This window comes from Haliotis asinina, chromosome 4 (genome assembly GCF_037392515.1).
Source record: "Haliotis asinina isolate JCU_RB_2024 chromosome 4, JCU_Hal_asi_v2, whole genome shotgun sequence".
Classification (NCBI taxonomy): Eukaryota; Metazoa; Mollusca; class Gastropoda; order Lepetellida; family Haliotidae; genus Haliotis; species Haliotis asinina.
Window position 1 is genome coordinate 57,905,600 of NC_090283.1, and position 26,364 is coordinate 57,931,963.

Genomic DNA, 26,364 nt, shown 5'->3' on the forward strand with positions numbered 1-26,364 from the left:
CCATAAAATAAAGAAAATTCACAGCCTGTGTCTACTTGTGTCTAGTGGGGATGAGATGATTACACAAAAAGGGGAAAAGAGAATGACGCAAGTCAAGTCTTGCTCATAAACATCAGAAACATCTTGAAAGTCAACTCCCATCCAGAGACAGAACAATGCAGAGAAGCATCTAAATTTAGAAATGAAATATTTTTACGAAGAGCCAATTGTCAAGTCATCTTAAAACATAGTGAGTGAAAAAGAACCAAAATCCTCTCGATTTTCAGATAAAGAATATTGATGTCTATGGTATGACAGATTCATACACTGATACACATTTTTATGGCCTGCACAACACATAATGTAAACATCTGCAGCTGTCCACACATTCTACAATCTAGTGTGTAGACAGTACACACCCTTGGTCTAGACAGCTTGATATAGCTGGAGGTTTCAGGTTAAATGCACCTCATTTTCAACAAGAGGCTAATGTTTAATAACTGATTCCACAGACATTTTCATCATCCCTGATACTTCCATATCTGGCTACACTTGACTGAAAAAAGATTTCTAGGTATGGAATGTGGACTTGGACATCGGTGCTCCTTATTTCCACTAAGCGGATGAATAACAATAATTTAAGAAAATACAATGTATCTCTCTCGAGTTTCATTCATCTGCACAAACTAGACCCCACATCAATCCATACTTGTGTTAAACGAAAAGACTAACTCTGTTGTCAAGATGGCTGACCCAAAGTCGACATTACAAAGCATGTAATTCAGTTCTAAAAAACACTGATCTAGTATCCGTAACAGAGCAAGTGCACATTGTTTTGTGTCAGATGTGAACTACTAACATCACCTGAACACAGACAATCATCTGCAGGGATGGGTATTGCCAAACCTTTTCGTACTGCAATATATTGTGATATGTGTTATTGTACTGCAATATATTGTGATATGTGTTATTGTACTGCAATATATTGTGATATGTGTTATTGTACTGCAATATATTGTGATATGTGTTATTGTACTGCAGTATGTAATGCAATACATTGAGAATGAGAATGTGCAACACATGGTTAAGGTAATGAGATTACTGTTTCCTTTCTTTTGACACAATGCAACTGGCCAGTTGAAAATATTCGAAACTGAAAACTTCGTTCTCAATTTTGGAACTTGACTAAAGCTTCTACAGCGACGTCCCTCATTTTTCTTTGTCTAACCCAAATAAAGTGCCAGTAGTAATGTATTTTTTCATTTATATAGTTTATAAATGTCAAGAAAATGTAATCATACGACACATGAACATTTTCAAAATCATTAATGCAAAATAATAAAAATCAAGTACATTATCATGAAAATTAACGATCATGGTCAGGGAAACAACCAATCCTATCAGGTGAACCGGTTTGCAAGAAGTGCACCGCAATATGTCTTAGTGTGAAGAATTGCAATACACCAGTTAACTGTTATTATCATCCAAAACTATGCTCCACAGGAGATATCGCATGTGTGAGATCAGGAGATACAGCTTTGACAGATTTTGCACAATACCCTGACAATGCTATGACATCACAATGCTATGACATCGTTGCACTGCAAGTCTAATGCCAGTTCTGTGTTCAGAGATGTACATTTTTCATTGGATGACAAATAAATCTCACCCTCCTGTCTACTGATATCAATTATATCAACACTCGTTGATATAAGTAAAAGCCTTGGATATATTTGATATCAGTAGACACTGGGACGAGATTCTCTATTTATCGCCCACCCCTAATCATCCTACAAATATTATCTAACCACTGAACAAGACTTCATCCAACTTATCAACATCGTTGTTTCATAGAGATGCTCTAATCTGTTAAAGAGGCATCTCAATGTACCGACAAAACTTCCCAAACACTGTAATCTTCCTTCCTTTTAACATGAAGAGATTTGTTCTAGAAATATCATAGCTAAACATCAATACTTCATGAGAATAAAGACCACTAGACACTTCAATATTGCCATAAACTCTAGCGTTTAAATTTTTATAAACTGAAAGTGGCATAGAGCCAGAAGACAAAGGTCCCATCAATATTCAATCACATCTCACGTGTTCTGATGACAGTACAGGTTTCTCATATGGCTCTAGTCATCTATCACCATGACGACGGAAGTAAGACAGGACAGTAGGTGTTGCCTACATGATGAGTGAGTGAGTTTAGTTTTACACCGCTCTCAGCAATATTGGTTGCAGGATGAGAAACAACAGCAACTGAAGTGCAGTCATACATTATAGAGCATATTATATGTGTGCCCATGTCATACTATGTTTATGACACAAGCCCCAAAATGATGGGCGAGGGATATGGAGATATTCAGGCATTAGTGTCATAAATATAATATTCTGATTACTGCAGAAGTCGTCAAATTGAGGAAAATAAACCAAAATCTACTTTTAAAAATGCGCTGACTACTCGCCATTACAGCACTGTTCACCAAGACAAAGAGACACTTTGTCTCTCATGAAAAATATAAACCCTTATATAGTATTCCCAGAAATTATTGAGAATCATGTTGCGTCATGTAACTCATTACGTTTATTAACTTCTGGCGTTTTACTTACATAAAAATGTTAAAACATCATCCTTTTACAGTCTCAGTCTTGTTTTAGTACTTCGTAAGACCTCCTCACTCAGCAATGCATGCCTGAATACGCCTAGGCACACTACCCATCAAAGTTTGTAGGTAGTCGTGTGACGGTATTCCAATATTGGACCACCTCGGCCTTCATATCTTCAATATTTCTCAGTCCCTTTTGGCTTATTCTGTCCTTCATGACTCCCCACACATTCTCAATTGGGTTTAGGTCTGGGCTGTAACTGGGCCAGTCTAAAACTTGAACATTTTCGTCCGACAACCACCGTTTTGTGAAGTGCGCAGTGTGTTTTGGGTCATTATCATGCTGGAAAATCCAAACATCTTCATACAATGTTTGTGCTGTCGGAAGAAGGTGACCATTTAGAATGTCAACGTATCTTTCTTTTGTCAAGTTTCCAGTGGAAACACACAATGGCGTCACTCCGCGAGCCGATATGCTACCCCACATGTGAAACTTCGGGCTATGTTTTGGTCGCTGGTAGATAGGTTTGACAGTATCTTTGGTCCAAATTTTCATACAATTAGGGAAAAGCCAAACAAAACTTTAATCCGAAAAGAAAACATTATCCCAATCTTGATTTTCATGAGCGCGACACCAGTTTAAACGTTTTTCCTTTTGTGCATCTTTCATCAACGGCGAGGGAATTCCATGTTTTTTCACCCAATTAAGTCTCTGTAATTCCTGCCTAACTGCTTCATTGCATACCTGAGGACTTCCTCTGCTAATCATTTCATTTCTGATGTTCTCAACACTTTTCAATTTGCCCCTACTCACAATCTGCCCAAGTCTTCGGCGATCCACAACACTGAATTTCCTAGGCCGACCTGCCCCTGCTTTGTGCTCTATCCCGGTTCCTGTTTGAATATTTTTCAAAGTTCTGTATACTGTAGACAGAGGAATACCATGTCTACAAGCTAACACTTTAGCATCAGCCTCACCCCTTTCAAAATCCTCTAGAATGAGCTTTCTTTTCTCTCTTGCTGTAAATTCTGCCATGTCAACACAGGAAGCCGTCTGCTCAGACAAGGGAGATAACTCTTGACGTAATGAGCTGCCTTCTAAGCCTTCAAGAGTTGTCTCCCTTATTTAGTATGCTTAGTGCATAGAGAAAGCCCTTTTTCCAATCTTAGCATCATTAGAAAAAAAAACCAAAGATTTTCTCAATAATTTCTGGGAACACTGTATTTTCACCCTTGTAGGTAATAATATATCAGAACTGTGCTCAAACCAACAGACTCATCCACACACCAGGCTTCGTGACAATTATTGTCGCCAACAGGGAATGCATACTATGTCAACCCAATGAAAACCAACAGACTTCCAATACTCAGTGTGTGACCTTAAGAAAATTATCACTTTCACAAAATGGAACATGACTTCCCGAGAGAAATCATATTGATAATAGTTTCTAGACAACTGTATTCAATAAGCACTACATGATCAAACACCTCAGTCTGAATGCACAGCAATGGTGTTCTCTATGCGGACTTACAAATTCCTTCAACAAGCACAATGTGTCCACTTTTAAAGTTTCGGTCAGTTTTACTCATTTTTCCCAATCCCATTTACTGCTGAACTGAGGCACAGAGAACTTGAATAACAGCCTTCTAATTCTACTGGTCACCGAGGACTACTGCCCTTGAATTTTTGTCCTCAAATCAAGTTGGACCAGAATTTTCAAAGATTTTGCTGATGTTCTAGTTGTTTTGTGCTCATTGTCTCTTTTCAGTATGTGTTAATTTTCATATACATGGTGTCCATTAGCGTGATAAGCACACTGTATTTAAGCACCATCCTTTTTCATCATGAAACAATGTTGAGGTACTTTTAGATTAATAACAGAATGTATTAACACTAAATGAACTCTGTTATGAATCTACTCTAATGAGATTGCAATACGCATCACAAATAAATGATAATGTTTATGAATATGCCAGTGAATCGCAACAGCCTTATTAAACACCATAAGGAATACATAGAGTAAACAATCCCCACAAATCTACTCTCTGCCTACTACTACTGCAGTTAAGGTTGCTGGGTTAACAGTATCAAAGAACACAAAAACACATGACTTCTCCATTGACAGGCTTGTCTCAAATACAGGCCTGTCGAAATATTTTTCTGTCCAGCAAGAATGTTTCGTTTTTACAGGTCAAATTATATTTACTTATTTCAAGAAAGAACAAGCAACATCAGATTGTACCCATCCCGTCATTATGTGGATACACTACATGGTACAAGATATTGGGGAATCATTGTCCCAAAGAATTATCACACAACAGGTAGGGAAACATCTTGATGCTGTTGTGTTAATTATTGACGTTCTTCATCACAGTTTCACTTTGTAGCATTTTACCAATGGTTTCAAACCTAATGTGAAGATCAGCCCTGAGCCCAGGCCACAGCTGAGTCAGGAAGCCAGTGTGTGGACTTACCTTGTGATGCCAGGAATCACACCCTCATCATCGTTGTACTGTGGCACTGGGTGTGTCAACATGGCAAGTGACAAGATGGATTAAAAAAAACTGTTAATTTTAGAGTTTGCTTTGCGTTCTTCGTCTTAAAAAGTTACACTTTCAAAAGCACATTTACCAGCCATGACCAAATCAATCTTATCACTTTTCACATATTCAGAAAACATACACATGGATCATTGTTATTTTATGTGCACAACATATCAAACGTTGATAGGGCTTTCCTAGTAACTGGTAATAAGCATGTATGATATAAAACATTTAATACCAACAAAACAATTATTTCAATGATACATATTCTGGAACTACTGCACAGGCAAAATGCAAGAAAATGATATCACTCATGTTTAAGATATATTTGTAATTTTGTTTCCTTCAATTACTAGTTGAATGGAAAACCCTATTTGGTTCCATACAGCTAAGTGTGATAAGACAAGAGGACTTCCACTTACCAACAAAAATAATGAGACAAAATTCATGTTTATCTCAAAACAAGTTCTATCTTTTTTCACAATTTATCTTTTCTTGTAGTTTCAGTGACAACTTAGCTACAAAATCGTGGACAGTACAGTTTTCAGTCATACTCAACTGTACGGACCAGATACAATGCAGTTAGTTTTACATAGGACAATCAAGACCAAAGAAGGATTCAATTCCCTTTGTACTTCCAGCCATTGACCTCTGACATTTCAACTCTTACGTAACTGCTCAGTAACAATTTAAACTTATCTCTTTTCAAATGAAATACATAAAATCTGGTTGCTTTCAGCAATATTCCAGCAATATCACTGCAGGGGGCACCAGAAATTGACTTCACACATTGTAAGGAATAAAACCCAGGTCTTAAGTGCCAAAAGCAAACACTATTACCACCTGGCTAATCTAATTTCCAATCAACTGAGGGCTACGAGAAGAAAATCCTACTCTGCTGGACAGTGTTATTATGAAATGTCTCGAGCCAAGAAGACATGTCTGGTCTGTGCCCATTTGACATTAACCAACTGAGTTACAGGTGGGATAACCTTGCTGGTAAAACCTGGTGTAGGTTTTTTAACTGATTGACGTTTTGGCTGTTCAGATTCAGAAGCCCAAGTACTAAAAAAAAAAGAGTTTGTATCAAAATAGTTGAGCATCTATCAGTTTTTTTCTCTCCATTTCCAAAAATGACTTCAGTGTCATGCATGTTAGAACTAAACGCATCCAGTCTTGTGGCTAGAGTGTCCATCCAGAGAGAGGATGGTCACAGGTTCAGTCCTCTGCTATATCATTCTAAAAAATGGTAAAATATGGTACGTGTTCGTCCTTGTCTGATGCCTTGTATTAATGGGTACTGGTTCAGCTCAGAGTCACAATGGTAAGTCTGGGTGGGGTGTTCATGTTTAACTGCAGCATGGTGTCTCAGTGAGTTGGCACTACAAAACCAGCTGAAGTCTGGGCTAGCATAAGCAGCCACACATACACGTTGTCATATGTACGAAATATTCTTAAGTATGATGTTAAAACTCCATTTCATCTCCCAGCCTTGTTCCTTCTGTCCTAGTTGTTTCTGTGGTTGGGGCAAAAAGATTTCATTCCAAAAGAAAGGTCATTGCCAGAAAGAATATGAAAACTGAACCCTTCTATGTTGTAAATGTCTGGTTACCTGCTAATGATGGATGTCTCAGTGTTATTAAACATCAAGTCAAATAACATGTTAACTGTTCCCATTAATCACTGAAGATATCACACATTAGAAATAACCAAACACTATGAGATTAAGGAGAAGAGATGGTCTTCACATCAAGTCAGTTCTACTCAGTTACCATAGCAACAATATTCATAAGATTTTCTGAGTAAATCCCTGACCTCAAGCAGTAGCAATACAATTTTCAGTAAAAACCCAATAGTTCTGCATACCTGAGATGTGTCACGGTGAAAAGGGAGATAACTACCTGAACTTACTCCCCTTTCAGCCCTTACAGTTTCAAACTTGAATGTTGAATGTGCATGAAGTTGACAACTATGCATGTATATTTCCCTAACACAATATTCCGACATTTAATGCCGAGTATATAACCCAAAATGTGGCTCTCAACATAATTTCAGAATATTTGCTGGCTTCTGACAAAATAACTGTAGAGAGCTTTGTTTTTTAAAGATACTCATTGTTCTTTGCAGATTGTGAAACTTTGATCATGGAAGAAAAAGGTACACATTTATATGCAATGGCTGACCTGAAGAACTTCTCTAATAGTATTTCTTGCAAGCTTGACTACAGCTTCATGCCTACACAAATGAAACTCAATGTTCCAGGGTGGGGTAGTAGGACCTCTTGCAAATACATATGTGCAAGTTTTGGACCTGTCAATTTGTCTGATTCCCCCAAATTGATGCTTGCCAAAAAAAGGTGACTATGCTTGTCGTAAGAGGCGAGTAGAGGGATCGGGTGGTCAGGCTCGCTGACTTGGTTGACACGTCATCAGTTCCCAATTACGCAGATTGATGCTCATGTTGTTGATCACTGGACTGTCTGGTCCAGACTCGATTTTGTGATTTAAGTATTATGGACTTAAAAACACTTTTTTTCCTCACATATATGTAACATGTATAAAATGCGGTGGTATCCTTTTATGTACTTCAAGCTACATGCATGAAAGGTTTTCTTAGTGTTTCCTGTTTTGAAGCTTTGTGAAATATTTCCTGATTATCAGACTGAAAATTTGATTTTTGACACTGCTATGCAACTTCATGAAGCACCATTTAAAATAGATTATGCCAGTGGTGTTGAGTACACAATTTCTAAATCAAATGTTATTCATTCACCTGTTATTACTGTCGGAGCAAGTCTTCTGAGCGTTATTCTATCAGTGACGACCATCACTTCTCAAACAGCAGAAGAAAATGGATATTTACCGTCATTGCTGTAATCTGCTTCATTATCGTCGCCGTAGTCATTGTCATCTTGAAACACTAAATAGTCATCTGCACTTTGGTCACCATGATGAACTTGACTAGTACTGGGTTCGGAGTAATCTGGCACATGTGGAACATTTTGATGAAAGGACGATGATGAAGAACCGGGTGATTGAGAATGTGATGATTGTGGATGAGAGAGTCGGTCTAAAGCTGCTTGGGACGTTTGCGTATGAGGTACATCTGAGGAATAATCTATTTGCATGTATGGAGTCTCTGTCTTTGGCACAATGTCGTCAGGTTCTGGATCAGGTTCTATTTCAATCAAATCTGGATCTTCTGGTTCTTGTTTCACACTAACAGAAGAGTCATTTTGAGATTTTGAATGTGTATTGTTGGACGGAGAAGACGATTGAGCTTGTGGAATGCGACGGGCTGGTGAACGAATTGGTGTACTTTCTAAATGTCTCACTTTTGCTGCAGGTTGTATTGATGAGGAGTTATCGTGCAAACGTTTAGAAGAAACCGAGGCCGAAGAAGGCATCTGTTCATAATTTTCAACTTCACTTTCTTGAGGTATTAATGAACGGTCAACGTCAAATACTGAAAGTCTTAATGTTTTACATTCACTCTTTGATATCATGCTTGCATTTGATGAAACACCATCAACTGTAAACGTCAGTTTGTTTGCATGCAACGCTACTTGAATATTTGCATCTTGCGTCGTGCCGTATGAATTCACCGACGCAGGAAATTCAAGATTCGACTTAGGTCCTTTTTGTAACGATGAAAACACCGTGCACAAGTCAATCGGAATGGTGAACTGAAGGGTTTCGATGAACATGGCTGCAGATTTCCTTCTTGATTCGATACTTTGCTTTGAAATGCTAAAACGGCGTTGCGGAATGCGGGAAATCTTGTGTCCTCGGTCAGTTTTCTTTCCCGGTGCTTTGCCCCTTTGTACTTGCCTCGCGCATTCGGAATTTCGAACACATGGCAGGTGCGCGCTTCATTAATCTCGACTCAGGGGCGTCTGATCACAAAATCATCCCAACAGTTTCTTCTTATGGTGTATTATGAATCAAATGATCACCATGCAGTGCGGGAATAAAACGTAGACAGTCGTATTTCGGTTGTTTTTCTTGAAATACTCTGCAGGTACACCAGCTCTTCCTGGCTTCCTCGTTCGTTTTTCCGGTAGTTTCGATACTATTTACCTAAATACTACCTTTAATGAAAGGTTTGGGATTCCGGGCTTCTGTTGAATTTCGTGTTGCATATTCTTGAAGTATTTTATGGATCAAATGGAAGCAAGAATATATATATGACAAATTAATTTTTTTTTCAGGGAACAGGTCTAAAGAGCCCAAGGACAAAAGGGCCAAAACTGAAAAAGTGAACAGCACCAAAGGAAATCCAAAAGTGCCAATGTTTTTTTTTTCACATTGAGACTTCATTAAAATGTTTGGCACATGTTTTTTTTTTACGTTTTTGCTTCCCCATAGGTACGGTGTATAGTATGGAATGCATCACATGACACAGCAATGCATACCAGTTCTTCCAGTGTGGAATAGGTCACGCAATGTACACAGTTCTTAAAGTATGGAATACTGTAGATTTCACCATAAACATTCAATGTAGAATGTCACCTGTCAAAAGTTGCAAAGAGAGTGTGGAAAGATCACCAATGTCTATAAAAGGCTGATAACTGGAATTTTGAGAAGTCAAGAAACTTTGTCACATCGCAGTAAATTATCATTTCTTTTTGTATAAACTGAAAATTTGGTTTTGATTTTTCTCGGCAACATCTATAAACTGATTGTCTGACAATCGATCTAATTGCATTCAAGGGGGTGTTATTCTCGCCCCCCTCCCCACTAAATGCAGAGTTTATATTTTCGTTTGAAAAAAGCATTGTGCTTTCAGATATTTCACTGAGCCAGTCAGTCATCTTTTCCCATATTCCTTTGACATGTTCGCAATCACTGAGTAACTGAATAGTTGTTTCAGGTACCTTGACGCAGAGAGTACACAGTGCATGGAAATTCCATGAATTTTATCTGAAAGCGATGTATATTTGTAGCTAAAATATTGTTTAAGATTTTGAATTGGAACTGTTGTAAAGTAACACTTTTTGAACTGAAGACATAAGATCAAAATTTATGAGTTCATCTTTATTATATGTATATTTTCACATCTTCTTTGACTTTGCGTTTGTTTAGATTGTATGTCACACAAGGTTCCATAGGAGAATTTACAACTTTTCTTGTATATTCGCAGACATTTCAAATTAAAAGGGAGAAAAGGACGCATCAATTTCCAGAGTGACTTTCAGTGTTTTTCAAAGTTGCTGATTTTAGTCCTTGATATCTCAAAAATTCAATATATTCAATTTATTCAAATTCAATTTCAAGTTATGTTTCAACGGAAATTCGTCTAAGCTTCAGATGTGGGACGATGTACGACGATGTACGACTTCAGATGTCATTCATGAAGTCGTTAACAGAGATCACTTCCTTATCAAATATCAGAATGAATAATAGGTTTTCCATCAATACATATGTTATTGTTGTACCATACTGATTGGGACAGAGTTATCTAAAAAGTTATCAACTTTCTGGTATTTATTTCTTATTTTTATTTTTTATTTTTTATTTTTTTGTAAAAAATCTGCCCATACACTAAAACAGCAAGCCAAGAGACATTTGAAATACATAGTAACGCTGTTTTTGTAACAAAACATAGATCGGCTAACCAAACATGTTTGGCACATACTGACTATTTATCAAGTGAGGCTACGCGTGCGTTCCCCAGCATTGCGTTGGAATATCGTCAGATACGGTCTCATCAGTTTATGCGAAAAATGTTAAGGTATAACTTACATTGTAGGAAAAAACCCTTTTGGGTACAGATCCTGAAACTGCAAAGCTGCAGCTCAGCACGTTTATTGTTTTAGGTAGATAGATAATAGCAACAATGCAACAAAACTAATCATGTATACTGCTGATCAGCTTTCTCTAACATGTCAGCCATCTCTGCAAACGAATCTAAGTCAGTTACGCGTGTGTTGTTTTGTTGTTACACAACCTCATAATCACAATGTAAAAGTCAATCCTTTTTTCCATTCCAAATGCACTTTGGTTTACTCGTCTTTCAAAATATAGTATCCTGTTCTTAACTCTCTTTACAGCATGAAAACATGACTTTTCGAAGATCGTGTTACAGAAGTGTTCTATTTTTGACATGCATACATTGACTTTGTGAATACACATACAACAAGAAAATCTTCATTCGGTTTGCAATGCAAGATGCAAATTCTAAGTCATTGGTCAGCTTTTAAATAGACGATATAATACCGTATCTCATGCTATATTTGAGATTACACTTTCTCGCCAAAATACAGATTCTAGGACTTATGTTTTTTACTCACGTGCGGATTTGAACCTCCTCAGTGAGGCACGTAATCACCAGCACACCGGGACAGCCATCCACCCTACACAGCCACCGCCGTGTCCAATGTGGGTCCGATGGTTGGCTGCTCTCGATTCCTCAGAACTCCACGTGCAAACCACATTTTCTCCATAACATTTTCATGCAAGTTGGTACTTTCGAACGTAAACGTGCATTGAAGTTCCTGAAGATGCGTTTCCTCTTCACAAACCAGATTAAGTTGGCGAAATTGCAACAATCAAACACTGATTTTGAAACACATTATATTTTCATGCAACCATGTCACATCAAAGTCTAAAATGTTCGATAGTGAGATAATTTAATGCTTATGGTCCAAACCGTTAACATCGTACATCGTTTCCACAGCCGTTAACACCGTACATCGTTTCCACAGCCGTTAACACCGTACATCGTTTCCACAGCCGTTAACACCGTACATCGTTTCCACAGCCGTTAACACCGTACATTGTTTCCAACACTTCACCTGAAGAAGAGACTAGGATCTGTCTCGAAACGTTGTGACCTTGAATAATAAAGAAGTTGAACCATAAAGCATATTTAGTTTGTTTCCACAGCCGTTAACATCGTAAATCGTTTCCACAACCGTTAACACCGTACATCGTTTCCATAACTGTTAACATCGTACATCGTTTCCACAGCCGTTAACGTCGTAAATCGTTTCCACAACCGTTAACGTCGTACATCGTTTCCACAACCGTTAACGTCGTACGTCGTACATCGTTTCCACAACCGTTAACGTCGTTCATCGTTTCCACAACCGTTAACGTCGTTCATCGTTTCCACAGTTACCCACTAAAAATAATTAGACACCTTAGCAAAGTCATGTTTCAAGCTAACCAAAGCCTCATCGACGTACATCAATAACTAACTACTTCTTTGAATTAAGTGAGGTGTTGATCACTGGATCGTCTGGTCCAGACTCATTATTAGATTAAATAAACACGTCGGTGTGGTTGTTAATCTGTGTAATTAGTTTGTTGAACGACACAGCAAAATGACGGCAGTCGTGCGCGAATCAGCGAATCTGCTTAATCCGTGAAGATAAGGGTTAGGATAAATGTTTGCAATACCGTAATTTGCCCGCTTGCAATCAGGGCCTGATGCCGCATGCAGGCTTTGAAATCTACCGGCCCTGAATGAAATCTGCAGAATATTTCAACCGTATCAAAGCAAAATAGACTATACTGTATACAGTTTCACACTGTTTCTACAAAATCATTTAGCAAAGATGTATGATCTGGACGATAATGTTAGGTCATGACTTGTTTTTGTTGCTGACTCGAGTGTATTGTGTTGATGAAACCATGGTAACTGTAATTTTTAAAAACATAACATTTATGATTCAATATGAAACAAACAATTTTTAAACTTCTCCACTTCCTTACTGTTGATCATATTCAAGGTCATATATCATGTAACTACCGTGTTGTCAGTAATGTAAGTCACTGTTGACCCTCATATGACTGATGACCTTCTCTCACTTAACAGGCAGCTCGGGTTATTTGGGGTAATGATGTCTTGGCACCTTGAGAATGGAAACAGGCACTTTATGAATACCAATTTTCATTTTTATGGCCATAAAAGAGACTTGTCGGTATTTTATTAGTGCGAAAAATGCATCTGTACTTTTCTAGCTTTATTATGGTGACGCATTTCAGTGTGACCATTTCTGCTTTTGAGAACGTAATAAAAGACAGATGTATATATTCAACAAAAACTAAAACAACAAAAACGACCAAAAAAAGATAAAAAAAAAATATAAAAAAATCATAAATAAATAAATAAACAAACCCCCACCCCCACCCCCACCCCCACCCCCACCCCAAAACACACAAAATTTAAAAACAAAAAGCAAACCCAAAACAAAATAAAAACAAAACAATAAAACAAACTATGGCTCAAAGAGAAAAGACTGGTGTTGCCATTCCTCTGCGAAGTCGCTGAAATACCAGAAAGTGGAACTGTGACTTATAAATCATGAATGGCTCTCGAAGGTTTATAGTGAAAAAATATGGGAAAGATTCTGGTTGAAAAAAACGACCGATAATTTACCAAAGGCCCTAGGGGCCTGCAAATATTTTAAACAGCAATAACAAGCAGCGCTGGGCCTACAGGCCGGTGATTATTTCGAACGCGACTGACGGGATCGGGAGGTCAAGACCACCGACTTGGTTGATATATGTCATCGAATCCAAAATGACGTAGATCGATGTTCATAATGTCAGTCACTGGATAATTATTCACAGACGGCCGTTATAATGCTGGTATGTTGTTGAATGTAGCGTTAAACATACAAAACACGCTAATCATGTGAACTGTGCCTTATTAACTGGTGTTAAAAGTACAAGAAATAGCACATTGCATTGTCGCACAAAGTTCCGAAATTTGTACTCAGGACGCCAAACGCATGATCATCAGCTTGCCTTACAAAAAGACAGGTAACAGTCGCTATAATACGCAGATTGGCAACAGACGTATTTTCGCCAAGGAGTAATATTGGTTTCGTTGAAGATAGTACAATATTAAACAGGAAATAATGAACATGAACCGCTTCGCGCATGCTCTGTTATGTAGCGCGTGCTCCCGCTTCACAAGAAGACGCTGTGGATGAGACTTACAGACGCCAAATAATGTATTTTTGGTCCATCCAGTGATGTCCAATACGTTTTGTAAAGTGCATTTATATGGGAAGAGAATTTTAATGGGACACAAGCCGTTATCTGGACGACATTGTGAGATGTTTTTGTGTTTTTGATCGTCAAGTTTGATAACCATTTTCGTTAAACACGCCGATCATTTCGAAGTGTGAACTGGTGACCTAGAGAGTGAAAGAAGACAGTGTTCTCTGCTGGAACGTATTCTGTCAAGCATCATGTTTATCGAAACACTTGAATTCACAATTCCTATGGACTTATATGATGTGTTTTCTACTTTGAAAGACGGACCGAAGGAAAACCTTGAATTTCCAGCGTCTGTGAATTCTTACGGCACGACGCAAGATGCCAATATTCAAGTGACTCTACGGTCTAATAAGTTGACTTTCGTTGTGGATGGTGTGTCATCAAATGCAAGTATGATTTCTAAAAGTGAGTGTAAGACGCTTAAACTTGCTGTGTTCGATGTGGATCGGACATTAATAGCACAAGAGAGTGCAGTGACAATGACACAGACAGCATTACCAACAATTCCATATCGGACTAAAAGGTCTCACGAATTTTCAGGTTCAGATCAGTCTAATGTAAAATTCAGCCGGACATCCTATTCAGAAGCCACACCATCAAGAACTCAACATCGCACCATTCCACATGCTCAAACCACACCAAGTCCGTCCAACACTTCCTTATCAAAATCAAGAATGGACCCACCAGTGAATGTTAAACAAGAACCAGAAGATCCAGACTTAATAGAAATAGAACCTGATCCAGAACCTGGTGACATTGTGCCAAAGAAAGAGACTCCATACATGCAAATAGATTATTCCTCAGATGTACCTCATACGCAAACGTCCCAAGCAGCTCTCGACCGACTCTCGCACCCACAATCATCACATTCTCAATCACCCGGTTCTTCATCATCGTCCTTCCATCAAAATGTTCCACATGTGCCAGATTACTCCGAACCCAGTACCAGTCAAGTTCATCATGGTGACCAAAGTGCAGATGACTATTTAGTGTTTCAAGATGACAATGACTACGGCGACGATAATGAAGCAGATTACAGCAATGACGGTAATTATTGTGTTTGATTTCTTCTGCGGAGAATTGTTGGTCACACCAAAATGGAATGCCAGGAATCTAAAGAGATAGTGTTCCTCAGCATCATTTGTCTTTGTCGTCAACCCAAAGAAGACACATCTTAACAATCCCATCATGTAAAACTGAACCCAGCAGGTCTAGGATAACCACAGATGTAGTTCCAATGTGTTGATCAAACTCAATGTCGTGCCCCAATCAATGCACAACTTTCGGAGCATTGTATGGGAAAACATTGGTTGTTTGTTGCTCAATGCCGCACTCAGCAGTATTCCAGCTATATGCCGGCTGTCTGTACGTAATTAAATCTGGACCACACAATCCAGTGATCAATAGCAGTACCATCAGTCTACACAATGGGGATACAATGTCATACGTCAGTCAACTCTTGTGACAAGCATGGGTTGCTGAAGATCAATTGTCTTCAGGGTCTTGTGTGTGGGTTCCAGACCCAGTGTTTTAAATAGCAACCTGATCAGTCAGGGTATTTGAGTTGTTGCATGTCATTATACCCAGCCATGGAGGGCTGCTTGTTTTATTCCAATTAAGAGTTAAACAGATCTGCTTTCACATTTGGGACTTAAGACTATCAAGTATTTTTGATGTTTGGTCAAACTGTCGATTTTTCCACTTTTGCCAATACTTAGAATCAAAGGTAAATTACTGTAGAGTTGTCTCCCTTGGGTTAGTGATTACTGAGCTCATTCCCTATGTGTGAAGTAGTTGACTTGCAGCGACAAGTTTCATGTAACTGTTTTATGTCAGTGTGTAGCTTCATGTATGGTCTCCAGACAAAAATCCATCATGCTAAACAGCTTCATATTAATATAATCAAGTATGAAATCTTAATTTAATGTTTTTCACACATCTGTCATAAAATGGTGACAGGGGGTGGTGAATTAATAGAACATTAATTTGTTTTAGTAGTAAAGCAATGTTTTGAAATGGGTCTATTAAGTTTGCAATTCCATAATGAACGGTATCTAGTGGCAACCATCAAGGTGCTGCAATGCCCTTGGTGACACTGTAAAATTCCTCAGCTAGTACAGTTGTACCAAAACCAGAGGCAGTTAATAATGGACCTGTCTTAGAGTCTGATATGAGAACCCAATGTGCAGAAATGACTGTACTCTTTAAATTGCTGTTGACATTGTTAATACTGATAGTGTCTGAGTATTGGCAGTTATTGTCTGCTTTATGAAGGTCTGGGTTAGAATTGATTTTCAGTAACCCATGCATGTCGTGAAAGGAGACTAACTGGATCTTGTGATCGGGCTTGCTGACTTTGTTGATAACTGGATTGGAATGCTGTTGAGAACGGTGTTAAACAACAAACGAACCAATCATAAATGCTAACTGAGGAGAGGTCTAAATGTCCTAAATACATCTTTCTAGTGAGAACGTTGTTAAAAAAACTTCATATGATGCCCCAATCGCCATAGTAACAGCATTCAAGAGTATCTAGTGTCCCTGACTTGTCAACTAACATTGCACGTTGCTCATAATATCAATCTCTTGATCAGGGGTTGGATGGCCTAAGGGTTAAAACATTCACTCGTCACACTGAAGACGGGGGGCTCCATTCCCCACAATCATATCATGTGTGAAGTCCATTTCTGGTGTCCTGAACCTTGATGTTGTTGGAATCTTGCCATAAGTGTCATAAAAACCATAATCACAGTCACACAATTACTGGATTGTTTTGTCCAGTTGTGATTATTTACAGGCTGCCATCGTAGAGCAGGGTCACTGACACTTTAAGTTTTAACTTGTTTAAAACCAAAACAACAAACGTTTTCTTAAAGGAGAGAATTTATGGATGTAAAAATCAGTATTTTCCGTAACATGTCTGTTTTTACGAACTTTTTACTTCAGTCATCAGGGATTATCTCCAGAGAGGAGAAAAATATGTTGTAAGTTGACATTTTAATAAAAATAGGGAAGATGACAACCACAAATTCTTGCTTTTATCTCCATCACTTCAAGTGCCTCTCAATGACATTAAACATTAACCTGTACCTACAAGATAATTACTCAAATTTACTGATAACTTTGCCCGGAGGTACTGGCTATTATATATTTGAAACATATCAGGTTACACCTTTGAAGGTGTTCATACATATCCCCGAGGTACTAGCTACATTCATACAGATGCATTTTAAATATATATGGTTTAGATCTTGGTGTTCTTAAAATGGTGTGACCAGCAGTTTGTTTTGTACAGTGTTTGTTTAGTGTCACTGGTTGAGAAAAACAGTATCTTCATATAAGATTTCTTGAACCTGTCACTTTTGCTTGTCTTTAGTGAAAATTCAGATAACTGAATTCTGAGATTTGCTATCTCTACACCCCCAACTTCTGGAATGCCACTTTAGTCTTATTTCTCAACAAGAAGTGAAATTTTTCAAGCACTGTCACAGAATCATTTTCCTATATTTGATTTTGTATGTAGATCGAGCTCTATCAATCAGGGATGTTATAATCTTGTGTAGCTGAACTTTACCTGAATCTCTTTCATGTCTTCGTAGCAGTTCTGGGTGTGTTAAATTATCAGCATTGGCTCAGGTCATTGAATCCGTTTTGCATCTAGTAAGTCTCAAGTTATTGAAATCGTCTGGCAAAGTCTCACATTTGATAATCAGGGCCAGTTTAGCAATAACCTCTTTGTCCTAATTGAGTAGAGCCTCTGTCTGGCATACAACACTGATGCTACTGTTTGGGCTCGCGAAAGAGTTGATATTGATGTGGAACAGTTGTAGCCTCAATGGGCCACACACATCAGCGCCAGGTTATTCTGAAAAGGAGTACCCACCTAGAATGTCTTTTAGTTTTATCTGTAGGCTATTTAGTATATAAATCAAGTTATCTTATTGCAAAATATTATCAGCAGAATAAATAAGATGACTGAAATCCAAGTGGAGTTGAAACAATCTAGTCTTTTCCAGTCATTTTAGACTTCAGGTGTCAAGTCTGAAGCTTGAATCTTGTTTGGTCCAGACATGTAGTACATTCCGGGAAGTCTATCCCAGCTAAAAAAAAATAAAACATTTTATGCTGTTTTAGATATTTGAATTGCACATTTTATTACATTTTGATCTGGCCTTAGCATGCTTCTTTGGCTGGGGGAAAGTGAAGGCAAGTTGACTTGATATAGTTATTGTTGTGCAGGAGACTTGAGGATGACTGAAAAGAAGGGGGGACGGGGGTTGTTGTTGCTAGTTTTGTTGCCTATGTACTTGCAGAATGGAATAGGCTGAATATTTTAGCTCATTTTCACCAGTCTGATATTTTCGTAGAAAGGAGTTCTCTCGAGCACATCCCTGATTGTTTTGAGTCTCTGTCTGCTGTATTGAGTCATTCAGGTTGGAGCTCACTGTGTGGTACATATCTAGGTATGTCGTCTATTATGAATGTGAGGTATCCTAGTGGTTAAAGGGCTCACTTATCCTGTTCTTCTCTATTTTATTTTTTTTTATATTTTTTGTTTGTTTGTATCTTTTAACATTAATTTTTACAGTCCTCCTGGGTTTGAACGCCATGGGTATTTTTGGTTTTCGACTTTTTCTGGCAACCTGTGGTTGTCATAGATACAACTTGATGGACTGTGGTTTGCTAACTATAGATTGATTATGTCACCATTCTCCTGATTGTGTTGATCTGAGTTCAAAACAACAGTCACAGCAATGCCTGGCTGAGACTTGTTTACATGCTGCTGTCACGGTGATTTAATATTTCAGAGTTTAGCATTCAGCAGTAGGAAAAGCTGTACTGTGATGCTATTTGAGATTTGTCTGTGTCTTTTTGAAAATTGAATTTATCTGCATCTCCCCGCTCCCTTTTCTAATAGTAGTATTTAAGATTGCATCCCCCTTCACTCGTTTATACTTTAATTAATTTGCTCCTTCACTCCCTAGTCAATATGTAACTTGTTGGGATGTAACTTGTGATTTTAGCGTTTACTCATCACACCAAAGACAAGGGTATAGTTCCCCACATTTTTTGTGTCCCCTGTTGTGATATTACTGGATTCTTGCTTAAAGCGATGTAAAACCATATTCACTCGCTCATTTGTAGCCCAGGAATAAGTACCCAGCACACTGAGCTCAAACCTGATGAATCATAGATCTGTTTATAAAAGGTGTGTATCATTTCTGGTATGGAAAGATTTGGTTTGATCAGACCAATTTTGCAAGACTTTTGAATTGACATGCAAGTACAACAATTTCCAAATACAAATGTACATGATATACCTCGGTTAAAGAGATCATCCGGCTGACTGACATGGCAGTCCATATATTTGGTTTGTGTGTTTTGAAAGAAGACTTTAAACTGCTCAAATTTGGTTTTTGAAATGGACAGTCATGTGACTCGATACATGATATTTAGAACATGTTGAATGGTTTCTAAAGATTTTAAATTATGTTTGAGTATGTCTGAAATGCTTTGTTATTATCCAAACACATAACGAACAAGTGACAAGATGGATTCATACAATCTCGTCATTTCATCAGATTTAATACACATTGTGATAAGTAAAAGTATTTTGAATTTAAAGGAAGTGGTTTTGTCTTTGTTGAAATCCATCTTGTCACTTGCCATGTTGACACACCCAGTGCCACAGTACAGCGATGATGGGGGCGTGGTTCCTGGCATCACAAGGTAAGTCCACACACTGGCTTCCTGACTCAACTGTGGCCTGGGCTCGCACATCCTACAGCTCATGAACATTTTTGGTCAGTTATTATTACGCTATAAATGTATTTTACAGATTGTGCACGTTGTGTTGATACAAGACCTCATAATGATACAGTTAAGACTTGATGTTGACTGTATTTACAATTCTGGTGTTTGGTGTTCTGTCGCCATAGTCTCTGATTTGTGCTGACCCAGTTTTATGGCTGTCACTGAAAATATTTCAAATGTGCAAGAAGCATCCCCATCTGTCTTTACTGAACAAAAACGTGACTGACTTGACACCAGTGACATTTGATGTATGTCCTTGTCTGTTGTTTCTACCTGCACATATGACTGGTGTGTACACTGACCTCCGAACTACTGGTACAAGTGGATTGGGAAAGTTTCAGCACAGAGAAACTGTTACATGTTATAATGTTCCCAGTTCTGCTGTCAGACTAATTATAACACCCCCTGTCCTACTGCCAAGCTGGTTGTAATGCCTCCAATTATACCGCTAGACTGATTATAATACCCCCTGTTCTACTGCCAAACTGGTTGTAATGGCTCCAATTATACTGCCAGACTGATTATAATGCCCCCAGTTCTACTGCCAAACTGGATGTAATGCCTCCAATTATACCGCTAGACTGATTATAATACCCCCTGTTCTACTGCCAAACTGGTTGTAATGGCTCCAATTATACTGCCAGACTGATTATAATACCCACTGTTCTACTGCCAAACTGGTTGTAATGCCCCCAGTTCCACTGCCAGACTGATTATAATGCCCCTAGTTGTACTGTCAAACTGGTTGTAATGCACCCAGTTGTACTGTCAAACTGGTTGTAATGCCCCCAGCTATACTGCCAGACTGATTATAATACCCCCAGTTCTACTGCCAGACTGATTATAATGCCCCCAGCTGTACTGCCAGACTGATAATGTCTTCGGTTCTACTGCCAAACTTACTATAATGTTCAAGGTTGTCAGAATTGATTTACTGTTCTTGCTGTATAAACCAACCCATTGTGTAGTTGATGGTTTGCCACATCTGTTCACTGGGAACATCACCTGTTAAATACCTGCTTCTTTTTGTACCTAGACATGAACTGTATGCTTCTACAAATGCTGGAACATTCGTGTCATACTGTATATGATCATATGTGCCATACATGTTTTGCTAATTTTTTATGAAAGTCAAGGTTATAGATACTTTCTTTGCTCGACATGCTGTTGCTTGATTTCTATTAATGTAAGGTCCCTTTGGGTAATAGTACTATGATAAAAGTGATAATGGATGTTTATGACGCACCTGTATCCACCAACTTGTGCATGCTGAAGGCATTAAAGTAAAATGAGAGGATAGTATACCAAACATACATTGTGAGATCAGAAGAATCAATAGCAAGTGTGGGCATAAAGTTGGATTTTGAAACATGATTTGAAAGTTGGCAGAGAAGCAAAGAGTGAAATGTTGACCTCAACAGAATTCCATTGATGTGGAATTACATGTAGGAATGATTACTTGAATAGGGAAGCTAAATGTGTCTTGGGGACTGTTAGCAAGAGCTGAGTCTGGGATAAAAAAAATTCTAGTTGGTGTATTCTGTGACAAGATCAGCTAGAGATGCACAGGATTGTGTAGACCATGCAGAGGAGCTTGAAGTCAACACAAGATGTAATAGGATGCCAGTGTATGATTTGAGAACAGAAGCTATGTTATCTGACTAGCATCCATGATGTGAACTTCTGGCTGTTAGTAAAGCTGGACTTTGTTGTGAATGCAAGCAGCATGGACTTTGTTGTTTGTTTATGACAAACTTGTCGGTCATGCACCATTTTGCTATGATGGGGCAACTTAGTTAGACTTGGCATCCATTTTGAACTTGGATGATGACGTTTCTGATATTTTTGTAAATTCAGAATCCAAAGAATTTGAGATGTCCAATGATGGAAATAGGAAACAGGTTTTACACTGTGTTTGTTTTGGTTCTGCTGAAACTATTTTCTTTACACAGTGCTGGAGATGCACAATTGTTGAAGTGGCGTGAAGATGGAAACAAACATTTTACAGTTGTTGTTTACTGAAGATCACTTCACTTGTGAAGATCAGGGTTCAAAATAAGCTTGTCCATTAGTCAGAGAGAAGTGAAATTCAGGCAGGACTGGAGAGAAGGACTATTGATTACAATTACATAGATGACAACTGATCGTCAAAAGGATACAGATTATCTGAGCATGAAGATTTGTAGCCATTGTGAGGACGGTGTGAAACAGTTACCGCCAATGACATGAAGCTTCATGACAGAACTTTGTGTATTGTTCAAGCTAAATCACCTCTAATAGTCACTCGGTATAAGTGTTAGTTGTTAGGACAGTACTTAAAGTGTTGATTCCTCAAGAAGGAGTCCTGGGTTTGAATTCTGTTTTGGTAGAGGTGAAGAATATTTCTGTTGTTCCAGATGATTTTGTTCTTGAATTTTGCATCTTGAGTAAAGTAATGGAAATGTGGTCACTAAAATATCCACGTGTTTTGTGAAAAATACATGACGAGGTTAATATGATGCAGATGACGAATATAGCATAATGAATTGAATATTGGATAATGAATATAAGGAAAGTCAGCAGTGAAATTATTATTTGATATATTGGATGACCAGTAACAAACACTATTCATTGCCTTGTTTTGACAACAGTTTTGACAGTGACCAGAGACAACACTGATGTCAGATAAGTGTATAACTTAATTATATCCTGCTTGTATTTTGTAGTGGTGCTCCGATTAGTTGAAATACTCTAAGATTGGTCGCAAGGACTAAATGACCTATCAGTCGATCATGTCTTCTCATAATAAAACTCAAGGAGTATAAGTTAATTATATCCTGCTTGTGTTGTATTGTGGTGGTCCGATTAGTTGAAATACTCCAAGATTGGTCGTAAGGACTAAATGACCTAGCAGTCGATCATGTCTTGTCATAATAAAACTTAAGGAGCATTTGTCTTCATTGACAACATTTTTCACAAGATTGGTTTTGTCTGTCTTATTTCATAAGCAGCACAAGCTTGTTTTAAGTCATGAAATTGAAATAAACATGAAATTATGTGTGAGTGTGTGTTTGTCTGGTACAAATAATGCCCTGAAATCTATGTAAGGGAATGTAATGAAGTATATATTACATAGTATACATTTCAGAGAACATCACAAGATTCTGTCTCATGTAAGTCTCAACACAAACACGTGTTACATTTGATAAGCACTTTAATATTGAAAATGAAAGCAGACTATCAGCAAACTGCCTTGTTTGGCAACTTGTAGTAAAAAAGCACTGCCATGGCATGAGAAATGTGTGGTAAGGTGTCAACTTGAAGAATTGATCTATATTTACTTTGTTGTGAAACAACTGAAGATAGATATCAAATTCAAACAACTAATACAGTCATATTTGGCAATCTTTCAGAAAACTGTCTCATAAATTGGCAGCTTGGAATTTGAAAAAACACAACAGTTACAGAATGTATGATAGGTCTCTTCATATTGACTTGACAGTGAAAAGACTCATCATTTTATTTTATAAAATTTAAACAATTAATACCACAGTCACATTTGGCAGTCTTTCAGCAAACTGTCTCATAAAATTGCAACTTGGAATTTAAAAAAACACAACAATTAAGGAATATGTGATAGGTCTCTCTAAGTACTTACTTGACTCATCCTGAGACATAAAATTCGAACAGCTAACATTGTGAGTAATTGTACATCAAAATGTGAATATCATTAAAAATGTGACTCTTGCAGTTTTCTTTGCTTTGGAGATCGCCATTGTGTTAAGGCACCAGTGAAATTGAACTTAAAAAGGTTTGGTCCTTCCAGTTTCACAGTCAGCAAGTCTCTGCACGGAATCTGTTCTGAGGAACAGTTTTGAGAGCTAAACCCCCCTTTCACAATCAGAAGTGTGAATGGGAACAGTTAAAGCAGTAGCTGTTAAAGTGATTAAGTTTGGAAATGACATCTTGTGGTATTGGTGATCAGTCCCCAGAGAACAGCCATCTTATTTTGAAGATAACCAGAGTGGACAACAAGGTGTTTGAGGACACTAAATTCCTGTCAAGTTGCTTCTGGGTTGTCTGTTGCTGACTGGTGAAGTCTTTAGTTGACCAAAGTGCTCACTCAAAACATCAAGTTGTTCTCTTCCCAGGTCTGCAGGCCACTCTTGCTTAAAAAACTTATTGGCCTTAGAATGCTAAAGGCATGCATGATGTTGCTATCACTGAAAGGAAAATGTTCATCCAACTTCTTCAAGATTTCATCAGTGAACTTGATCTTGATTGAGTCAGTGTTTTCTTTTCCTTGAACCACATGGTTCTCGCTGAAGACAAATTTGTTGAACTATAATGCTGAGATAGTACATTTTGAAACTGTTAAAGATAAATGCTCCGGGGTACATCTCCAGCTTTAATAGATAAAGGATTAGAAAAGCTCATTTCAAGTTCGGCTTGTTTGTTTGTTGATTGACACTGCACTCAGCAATATTCCAGCTACATTTCAGCGGTCTGTAGATCAACTCTGGACCAGACAATCAAATGCTCAACGGCATGAGGATCACCCTACTCGGTGAGGGTATGATGACATGTCAGCCAAGTCAGTGAGTCTAACCCACTTAGTCGCCTTCTACAACCATCATTTGTTGTTAGAGATCAATTTTTACCTAGATCGTAATAGGTCTCGTTAACAATGCCGTCATACAGAAATGTTGAAGATGTTTCAGTTTTCAGTTTATTTCTATTTATGATGAGTTTGAGTTTTCATCAAAATCATAGCTGTCATTCATGATGTTCCACAGAGATCATTCATAAAGGCTCATGTGATCGACTACATAGTAATGTATATCATGAAGGATAGTTGACTGGTATCTAGTCTAACAACCGCAAAAACAAGAAAAAGAATCATTCGCGTCTGTATATCAATAATTTCATGCTTTTTTTATGATGATTTTCTTAATTGCTGATGAAGATAAATATCACAGATTGCTACATATTGGTGGTGGCACTTGTGAATGATGTTGAATTCCCGGAGAAAAGCAGGTGACTCAAGCTTTTTGTTTCTTGCAGGCTTAGATGACTTGAGCTTCTCTGTGACAGATAGTGAGTTCCATCCGGTCCGAATGCAAGGGGCAGGGTTCCCTCTTGTCAGTGGCGCTAGTTTTTATGGAATTAATTTGACAAGTTCCAACAATGGCAAGAGACAGTGTGCCTGTCCATTGTGTGGAAAGGTATTTGCCAAAAAAAATGGACTCATGTACCATATCCAAGCTATACACGAGAAGGTTCAGTTTAATTGTGCCTGTGGAAAGTCGTACCACCACAGACGAAGTTTGCTGTATCATAAGAAAACGTGTACAACTGTACAAGGGAATAGTACAACGTGACAGACTTTTTGAAGGATTCATATAAAGGCATACCTGAGCTATGTTGTTCGTGATGGACTGGACTGGCATTACAAATCCCACAACATGTAGATCCTCAATCAGAGCTTAGTAATCGATTGTAAGTGTAAATCCACGACTACTCCACAAAGTTCAATATCTGCACAGAATCATAGCATTGTGCAAATGAAACGGGTACATACCACAATTGAAACATCTAGGATACTCCCTGTGGAGACAGGTACCATTTAATACCGCATTCAAGATGGTAAAGGGTACTTCCTGTTGAGACAGGTACTGTTGTATACTACTGTTGAGACAATCAAGGATACCGTGTGTTGAGACATGTAGTGTTTAATATCACGATCAAGACAGCTGAAGGTACTTTCTGTTAAGATAGGTACTGTTTTATGCTACTGTCAAGACAATCAAGGATACTGTGTGTTTAGACAGGTAGTGTTTAATGCCAAGATCGTGTGAGGCCCATTTTCTGGTGTCCCCCGGAGTGATATCGCTGGAATATTGCTAAAAGCGGCGTAAAACCAAACTCACCCACTAATACCAAGATCAAGACAGTGGAGTGTACTTCCTGTTGAGACAGGTACTCTTTTATGCTACTATCAAACAGTCAAGAATACTTTGTGTTGAGACAGGCAGTGTTTCTTACACGATCAAGACAGTTGAGGGTACTTCTTGTCAGACATGACCACAAGTACGTTGTTGACCGTAGATTTTCCACTGGAGCGTTTATGTCTTCATTGAACAAACATTCTCAAGTCTAATCTAATATAATGTTTCAATTTTAGTTATTGATTAGTGTCCTGAGCTGATCAATAATCGCTAACGCAAGCGAGATTGATTATTCGTTCAATCGCTCTAGCAAGTGTATCATGAATATTGGGTAACGAATGCTGTAATAAGTCATCAGCTGATGTATTATTTGTTACATTCAGTGTAACAAGAACGAAATAAAGTCTGACATGTGTTGACAATGTTGAGAATGTTATCATATCAGTGATAACTCTACTGCCAAAACATACATAC

At 38.1% G+C, this 26,364-nt stretch overlaps 2 protein-coding genes across 43 annotated transcripts in view; one reads left to right on the forward strand and one right to left on the reverse strand.

Moving 5' to 3' along the window:
* LOC137281711 (zinc finger protein Gfi-1b-like) overlaps positions 1 to 9,214 on the reverse strand; it is a 78,340-nt gene extending 69,126 nt beyond the window's left edge. For 18 of the 23 annotated variants that reach the window (XM_067813132.1, XM_067813135.1, XM_067813138.1 and 15 more), the window contains exon 1: positions 7,998 to 9,187. In XM_067813132.1, coding sequence (XP_067669233.1) covers positions 7,998 to 8,841 — 844 coding nt within the window. In that variant the 5' untranslated portion in view covers positions 8,842 to 9,187. Of the gene's footprint in view, positions 1 to 7,997 lie in introns of all 23 variants that reach the window. The other 5 variants (XM_067813153.1, XM_067813154.1, XM_067813155.1 and 2 more) reach the window with 5 other exon arrangements.
* A 4,793-nt stretch (positions 9,215 to 14,007) lies between these two features.
* Positions 14,008 to 26,364, forward strand: part of LOC137281720 (uncharacterized) — a 258,200-nt gene continuing 245,843 nt past the window's right edge. For 5 of the 20 annotated variants that reach the window (XM_067813220.1, XM_067813224.1, XM_067813218.1 and 2 more), the window contains exon 1: positions 14,041 to 15,196. In XM_067813220.1, the coding sequence (XP_067669321.1) occupies positions 14,341 to 15,196 (856 nt within the window). In that variant the 5' untranslated portion in view covers positions 14,041 to 14,340. Of the gene's footprint in view, positions 15,197 to 25,006; positions 25,442 to 26,364 lie in introns of all 20 variants that reach the window. The other 15 variants (XM_067813223.1, XM_067813226.1, XM_067813233.1 and 12 more) reach the window with 9 other exon arrangements.